The 9,049-nt window shown below is 37.5% G+C and overlaps 1 protein-coding gene across 1 annotated transcript; it reads right to left on the bottom strand.

Annotated features, from left to right (window-relative positions):
- Positions 1–8,145: 8,145 nt before the first annotated feature.
- LOC111597303 (angiopoietin-related protein 7-like) lies at positions 8,146–9,049 on the bottom strand. The gene is made up of 2 exons (XM_023311927.2): positions 8,556–9,049; positions 8,146–8,494 (listed from the first exon to the last, which is right to left on the bottom strand). Exons 1-2 carry the CDS (start codon positions 9,041–9,043, stop codon positions 8,380–8,382), a joined length of 603 nt encoding a protein of 200 aa, XP_023167695.2. The 5' UTR covers positions 9,044–9,049; the 3' UTR covers positions 8,146–8,379.

Below are 9,049 nucleotides of genomic sequence, written 5' to 3' on the forward strand. Positions count from 1 at the left end.
TTGATTATAGGGAATGTGATGCTAGCGAAGAAAAGTCCTTTGGTTGCCTATGAAATTTATATATATTAAATCGACAAGTTTCCAAAATTTCAATTTTATTGGAATCAATTTTAATATTTAAGGGGAATTTATCTAATTTTAATATATGTTCAGTGAGTCGTATCACTAGTTTTCTAGAAAATGTCTTTGAGTGATGTTAATAAGAAATGGAATTGGCTCTTAAAATACTAGAACCTTAATTGAAAGTGTTGTCGGCCTTCAACGGCGTCTGCTTTACTTCAATTAATTAAAAATGCAACTCAATGCATGTTGAATGTGCTGAGAATTACCAAGCCCAGAGCTGCGTTGACCCTGGCTGAGAAACTGTGTCGAGAAAGGCAAAAAGTAAAACGCGTTATTAATTTGACCTTTGCGCCAAGGGACGAGACGGAGGAAGTTGTTGCTCCTGCTGCTCTTGTTGTGCTGAGTGAAGTGAATAAAACCCCTCAGCCGGTGGCACTTGGGTGGTAAGCCGGCGCGTTAAATGGCTCCAATTAATCAGCGCTGAGATTGCCACAGAACAACAAGATAAAGTTGCAGCTTAAAGACAGTTAAGTCGCCTTCCAGCGGACTTACACTTATGCCTCGTGAAGGTCAAGAATCAGCCAAAAGGAAAAGTAACAAAAACTCAAGTGGCGAAAGCAAAGAGGAACAGCAAAAGAATCTGAATGACAACTGCTGTTTATTTTAAGTGGCAATTTGTTTGTTTAAAGTTAACAAATTTGCATAGGTCGCAGCTCTTTCGTAGTTGATTTTTTCGCTTTTTTGATAAAGCTGAAATATTTTGTGATAAATGCACAAAAATGCCAATTGGCTCGCCTGCGAAAGAGCAGCTGAATTTCATAAATAAATAAAAAGCAGGTCATGCCAAATGTGACCGAACACAGATAGGGAAACACTGGCATAAACAGAAGCACTCACACGCACACAAGCTCAGAGACGATTTATTTCAATCAGGCTGGAAAATTGCGCATACGCCCCGTCAACCAGGGCCAACAACGTCTGACAACTGAAATCATTATAGTAAAGGCAGCAAAATAGACACTAAAGAATATATCGACATGCAGTTTGACAGTTTGACTATTTGACTTGAGCGAACTCGGATGCCAGCAGACAGCAGCTAGCAGCTAGCAGCTAGCAGCTCGCAACTAGCAGAAGAAGCTCGGTATTTTCGCAAATTCCTTATAACTTCCCTACAAAATGACGTTGCAAACGGGCTGCCAAACGAACAGTGTGTGAGTGCTGGGCCAAGGGGGCTGGCACTAAATAAACTCGTACAAGATGAAAATCGCAAACATGCTGCTATTCCTTAGCCCCCAATGGCGGCCATAGCCGCTGGCAATGGCAAAACTTTTCCTCAATGTGTGAGCAAATAAAATATGTTTAGTGCACAGGCGCAAAACTGCAACTGCCAGCCTTGTTGACGTGTTGCATTGTCGTTTGTTTACACAGCCACACAGCGTCAAGAGCAGGCAACAAAACTTTTCGACATGCTCCAAAAAATGCACCACAATGCGCCTGCCTTAAAGTCGTGCGAAAAGTGCCCAAGAAAACTTTAAAGAAAATCTCAAATGATTTCCATATATGCGTTTTTTATCTATTGTTCGCCATATGATTGTTCTTTTAAACTAATTCACGTATTCTCTAGGCATTCATTTTCTTTGCCTGACTCATCAATCCACTTTATGGTGGCTTCTTGCATTCCATGCATAATAAGCAACAACAACGGGAGAACGTAGCTGGCGCGACTCACGCGTTTCAAATAAAATGCTGCCAATAAAATGTCATAACGCGGCAACGTGTATGTGCACAATTGTGAGACACTGTACGTGTGTGCGTTGCTTGTTGTTGTTTATGGTTGTTGCGATCACGTGCTGGAAAGTTTGTTGGGCCGACAGTACCCAATCCCTTTATGCGGCTCACGCAGCTCGCTCCAACTGTAAAAACGTCTAAACAAAGCAAATAGAATCAGAGCAAAGTAACAGCAATGGAAATGCCAATAAATGTACGAAGCATATGTGTATATATATCTATAAATAAATATATTTATTTATTTTTATATATATAAATGTCTGTGCAGAAAACAATAAAAATAACCATGCAACTTACAGCAAGCAAGTGCTTTAAAAAAACATTATGTGATGGAGATGAATGCATTTAAAGGTAATTTATACGTGTGATTCTTTTAATGGAGCAGATACGTGGATATTCTAACTAGATTAGTGCAATATACGTAGATTGGCAGTAGCTATTGAGGCAGTTAAATAGAGATTTCAACATCACGTTTGCAGCTGTTACGACACCTGTTTATCAATCAGCTTTCAATTGATATGCGTCAGATGTGTCCTTATCACAGCCTAACAAAGCAAAAGGTTTGGCTTTGCTAGCCGAAGCTCTGATATACTTGTGGATCCATTGTCAACGAGCTGACTGACATATAAGAACTAAAATAGGTTTCTGAGCTTGGTGAATATATTATCAAAATTTTAATATTTTCGTTGAATAATATTCCTATATAGCTTTATAATAAGGCTATCAATAATAGAATATATTTTTTGTAAATCTTATTTGTAATGCAAAAAAATACTAATATTAAAAATTAAAAAAAAAATAAATAAATATTTTTATGTTAATAATATTTTAGAATATCAAATTAAGAATATTAAATTAAGAACTAAAAAATATATTTTTTTGTAATTTTTATTTTTTTTTAGTTTTTTTGTATTTAAAATAAGAAAAAAATATATTTTTTTGTAATTTTTATTTTTTTTTTTTAGTTTTTTTGTGTGTAAAATAAGAAAAAAATATATTTAAATGTAAAAAATAAATAAATGAAAATTAATATTTTTATATAAATAAAATTAATTAAAATATATAAATTATTTAACCACAAAATTTTAAATAAATAAACAATAAATATTTTTTATATATCAAAAAAAAAGAAAATATAAATATACAAACATATTCGATCAGTATATCTAGAACTTCGTATATGGTTATACTCTGCTTCTAGCTTGTTTAGAATAACAATTCTAATATTTAATATATAATATAACAGTAAATTGCATGTAATAATATAATAACTTGAATGCTTTACATATTTGCTGGCATTATATTCCTTTACAAGGTTAAAAACGCTTAAGGGGATGTGTGCGTATCTATTTCCATTCGTATTTTGTTCTATTTTTGTTTCCATGTCATATTATTTCATTTAATTTAGCTGGCAGAGCTTATGCAACTCATCGACATCGACAAAATATTAATTTGTTAAATAAAATGGCTTGAAAAGTCTGTAAATTATTTCATTAGTGCATTGCAAACAATTTTCGATTGCATTGAAATAACTACAAATATATGAAAATTGATTGCATTACATTTATTAAATAATCTTTTTTAATGAATCACAATTAAATGTTGCCCAACAATTTCCAATATTTGGCATTCGAAGCGCTGTGCTGCGCTGGACGTGGACCTGGAGCTGGGACCAGTTAAATTTACAAAACACCGCACACAAATATAATTAAGCGACCAGCAAATAAGCAAACATTGGCAAACAATAGACAAATCGAGTGTTGGGTGTGGGTTGATTTTCGGGCTGGCTGTGCAAATGCGCCAGGTGGACACGTTGTTTGCCTCGCATTGCGCATACGACGTGTATTGCGTCAGAAAATAAAGCAGCGCTTGCAAATTGCACTGTTAAGTGCGTCAACATGGGCCACGAACATTATCCAATCCCCCATCCATCCACTGGCACGGTTCGCACCATGCCACCGCCATGGCATAATGACACCAACAAATCGACGACAAATGCGCTGGCAGTTACACAAGGGCCGTCTTCGTCCCGCCCACGGCCAACGGGCGGGCTGCAATAACAAATATTGGTCGCTGGCAAAGTGCTAGCGCATTTTCAATTGCATTGCGATATGGGGTTTTTGTTGATATCTATCAGATACTCGCAGCGGTCCTTGTATTATTTGTTTGTAGTTGAGCTATTTGTCATGTGACTTTCCTGCTGTTTATTTCGCCAGTGAAATGCATACCAAAGTGCTTGGCGCATTACTTAACAAAGTAATTGAAAATGATTTGTTAGCTCTTATCGGGTAAAATATGATCGATTAACTGAATTGTCGGTATCTTCGTGGATGCCCCAACCTCTTTGACGCTTTGAATCTAGGGGCAATCAATGAGCGGAAGGATTCTTGGCAAAACTCGTTAGGCAGCCTGTCATGAGGCGCAGCCAATGATTACAATCAACATGGACGCGGGCAAAATGCAATTGCTGTTAATACCAGAAACTCGCTGCAGCGAGTCATTGTCCCAAATGGATGGCACGGAAATCGATTTGCGCTTTGATTGACTCCTCAATGTAAGCCATTGCATGAGGGCGTCATGTGTTTGCATGTGCGTGTGCGTCTGCGTGTGCGTGTGCGTGTGTGGGTATGGCAACAAAATGGCGGCACTGGCAAACACATGACTCGGACCATAACGCAACGAAATTAACAAAAGTCAACGCATAGTCAATTACTGGCAGCCGATGTTGACCATGTCGAGGACATGGTGTCTCATCAGCCAAATGGCTGACTACGCCTAGCCAGAGCCTCAGCTGGTCAGCCCACTTATCGTAAAGTACGTACCCACGCACTCCACAAACACAGAGACATACACATGCACATGCATATACACACGCACTCGTGCAATCGTAACCAATTTGTGGGCAGGATTTTCCGGCTGTCCTCGACTAAGTTCTGGTTCGTAGTTTGCGGCTTGCATGCTCAATGCTCATTGATCGCTGCACAAAAGTTTAGAAATAATTAGTAAACTTTTAATTGGAAACTAGTACGCAATGCTAAATCGATTGGTTCGCCTTTGCTCCAGCTACTACAGCTGCTGCTGTTGCTGCTGCAGCTGCTGCTTCAGCTGCATTCCCAGTTTTTAGTTCCATTCATTCAATGCCTGCCTCCAGTCTATTGAGAGCCCCTTCGTTTTTGGTATTTGCCGCTGATTTTTCGAGTGCTTTCTACTTCGATTGCATTTTCGGTGTTCTTTTGATGTTGTTTTCTTGTTCCTGAAATTGTTGTTTTTTTTTGCTTTTATTATTTTTGATTGTATGTGTGTGTCTGTGTGTCTGTTTGTGGAAGTTTATTTCGTTGCAATTTTATTCCCATGAAATTTGTGGCTCCGCACAAATTTTCAAGTCTTTTGTGGCTTACAAGGATTTCCTAACGAAATATGCACTGCGTGCTGTTGGGTTTAGCAGTTGCTGCAAAACTTTATGGCCCATACTTTTAAGAGGGATTGCCACCGGAATGACGCAAGTTGGGATTGAGGGCTGAGGGTGCAGGGTGCGTGCGTTACAAAATTAGCAACATTTGCCCTTGCACTTTCTACGACACAGTGCGTATACGTAATTTCTATTTCGTTACGCCCTTTCGACTTGTTTGGCAATTTGGGTCAGTGCAGAGCCATAGCTGAATTGTGGTCGATAATAATATTTTCATTTTTAAATTCTGTAATTTTAACATCGAAAATCACTTATTACTTTAATATATGTTTGCATAGGGAAACTGTTTAAGCCGCGTTAAGCAATCTTTTTTATTTCCGCCTATTGGCATTTCCTGAAGAAACTTGGCGCAGTTCCTTCCTTTGGCTAGCAAATATGATTACAATTTATTATATTAAGTAGCACAGGGTAAATAGAATTTGTGCAGTGCACTTTAAGTCTTAAACGTAATTTAATTTCCAATGCAAAGCAACAGTCAGGTGTACAACGCACCTGGGCAGTCGCCTAAGCGTACGAATTCAGTGGAGAGGGACACCTGGCTCCAGAAGACAGGCACGAGGTTTCCGGAACGAGCGGAGAGCGCAGAGGCAAACAGAGGGTTGCATATTAGCAGTTGGGACAGCTTCTTTCTATCCATACCAATGCGCAACACTTGCTAAGAGTTATTTATATATATATAAACAAGCAGGACTGCAGCAGCAGAAGCTGATCGACTACAAAATACCCTGTGCATATGCAAATGTTATTGCTTCAATGAATGGATAGGTCAAGATAGGTTTAGTCTATAATTAAATTGTATCAAATAAATTTTCAAATGAAAACCCAATTAAAGATACCCTGGAATAAAATAAGTAATACTCTATAGTAAAATATGTTAAGCTTGAGAGTACAGAAGGTATTTCAATATACACATTTGCAAGAGGCATTTGCAAGGTATATTAAATGCTCAAGCATTCAGAACGCATTAGCGTGAATGTTCATAGCTGTCGTCCTGTGCAGGAATGTGTGTGAGTGCGTGTGTGTGTGTGTGTTTGTGTGAATGTTTGTAGGTGAATTCATCTGGCAGCTACTACGACGACGACGACGACGACTCGGACGGTGACTCCGACTCTGACTCCGGTTTGGACTCCGGCTCTAAACTGTGCCTGTGTCTAATGCGTACCTCAAGGCTTTGTTGGCGAAGCTCGCTAACGGTAACGGCCGCCATTTTAAACTCGTTTCGCATGCAGCAGTTTTTGCATTCTTATTTCATGCCCAACGTGAAAATGCCGCATGCTATAATGAAATGAAATGTAATTTGCATTTAAACACACACCCACACACCCACCCACACACACACACACTTATATATGAAAGGCAGAAAAAAACGCTGAAAGGCATGCAGGGCTCGTTGGGATAGAGCGGCTGTTGGACGTGCGTGTCAGACGGCGCATTTACATTTACACCACTGAGCCCGAGCCTGAGCGTGAGCCTGAGCCTGAGCCCGAGCCCGAGCCCACATGCATTTCATTTCATTAAAATTGCAAAAATACATTTTAACTGAAGTTGGTTACATTTTTTTTATACATTTTTTACCCTGCATTGACAAGTCAAAAGGGGTATAAACAAGTTGCGTCTCTGATAAAGCCTTGACTTCTCATACACAAATAGTTTACTCTGCACAAGGTAAAGGGCCAAGCTTTTAAATAATGAATGAAGAAGTTAATTAAAATTGAAAAATTAATTAAATGTGGGTATCTCCTAGCCGCACATAGCCAACCACAACATTTTCGGCTTAGTTTTTGTTGCGCTCGCCGTTCCTGCTATGATCTTTACTACTTTTTCATATTGACAGCATTTACTTTTTCATATTTTTTTATTTTTTCCTTTTTGTTCTTTAATACGTAACTTTCGTTTAATTAATTTTTTATACAGAATATTTGTGTGAACATTTTTATAGCTATGCGCTTAATAAAAATGAATGCGCATATGAGGAATTTGAAATGCACACACGAAATTTGCAGTTAACGCTATTACCAAGCGTAATATTATTTCATAATAATTACAAATTTATTGTACATTTTCAATTTGTACTCTTTTATTTTTTTGATCATGTAATATATATATTAATATACTGTAATAAATATAAGTATATAATATATAATTATAAATACTACAATTATTTTAATATATTTTGAAGAAAGGGTATTTTAAAGTCGAGCTGAGCTTAGTCTAAAACACTCTTGTTTGTTTTTATTTGCATATCATGTGTAGCCATAAAAAGTTATTTTTAGCTAACGTTTTGTTATTCCTTTAGCAATAGTCGTGACAATTTAGAATTTCATATTTTGTTTTTTTATTTGCTTGTTGAAGTACGGTTGGTAGCTTTTAAAATGTGTATTGATTGGAACAATATAGTTATATTTATTTTAGACCGAATGTGTTCTATGCACTCTACAATATGTTGCACCATTTCAGGTATTCCATAAACATTTACAATATCAAATTCCAAGATACTCTATACTAAATGATTATATATAAATATATATTTACCAAGAGTCCAGACCTTTAAGCTACTTAGCTTAACTGCAGGCTAAATGAACAATTTTTCTATCTATATACATACATCTTTATTTACATATTTTTGTAGGGAAATATTCGAGTGTATAACTAAGACTTGTTTTCGTTTGCCATTGAACTGAAAACTATTATTTTTTAACGAACTAACGAACTCGGTTGATTGAACACCAGCAAAGCGTAAAACTGGCCGATGACATGGACAACAAGTAAAACAAAATGTATTTGTATTTACTACATAAATGGATTACGAGACGAAGTTCCGTGAATATTTCGTATTGCTCTAAAAGTATTTTTATTTTATTTCAGAAAAATGGAAAACACAACTACAGTAATTCGATTTGATGCCAAACGCGAATAGTTGCTTGGCTCTTTTTATAGCCAGCTGTGACTCATAAATTCAGTTTGTGTAAATATTTGATTGTTTTAAATATTGAGTTTGATTGATGCGGGTGCTGCTGTCGCAGGTAGACTCACTCTCTAACTTAAAGAGAGTAATTAATTTAGGTCTTCGGCCGTATCTTAATTTGAACGACTTTTAAATTGGAGTAATAGCCATCCCAACCATGGCAGAATAGGCCATCCATGGCATCATGGCTGGGTACGCCAATAAAATTACTGAAAATTAGAAATTCGCAAAGCAATTATGTCTCATGTTCAATGGAAGTCGATAACTCACTTGTAACCGCAACGGCTGCTGTACCACCAGCCACCAGCACGTTCATTTGCACAATTTTGACAATTATCGCTGTCGTGGGTGAAAATTGAATGACCTTCGTCCTTACGCATTGCGTCAGTGGCATTTCCTCTATATTTACCCAGCGAACGGAGCACGTAGTCTTCGTTCTGGCTGACTATTTGAAAATTATCGTAGTGAGCATATCGTATATTTCCTGCAAAGTCTCTCAGCTGTATATAGAGCTCGTGAGTTCGTTGTTTCGTCAACATGTGCAGCTTTTCAAGACCTATGAAAAAGTCGCCTTCCAAGTCGCCAAATCCGTTTTTATACGTCCTAAAACTGCGATAAAACTCCTCGCTGCCATTTTTGCGTTGCTGTATTACGATCCAGTCACTGGCACACAACACCTGTATCGTGTTTACGGGCACAATATTGTGTATTGACAATTTTTCAGATGATTCACATGAATTGGGATATCTCTTGCCCATCGTCTG

This window comes from Drosophila hydei, unplaced genomic scaffold (assembly GCF_003285905.1).
Source record: "Drosophila hydei strain 15085-1641.00,03,60 unplaced genomic scaffold, DhydRS2 tig00000001-arrow-pilon, whole genome shotgun sequence".
In the NCBI taxonomy this organism is placed as follows: domain Eukaryota; kingdom Metazoa; phylum Arthropoda; class Insecta; order Diptera; family Drosophilidae; genus Drosophila; species Drosophila hydei.

Excerpts from the sequence above, each read along its gene's own strand:
- LOC111597303 (XM_023311927.2), bottom strand. The coding sequence starts at position 9,043 with ATGGGCAAGAGATATCCCAATTCATGTGAATCATCTGAAAAATTGTCA. Across the intron at positions 8,495-8,555 it reads AGCAGCCGTTGCGGTTACAA|TAATTTTATTGGCGTACCCA; the intron begins GTGAGTTATCGA and ends TCTAATTTTCAG.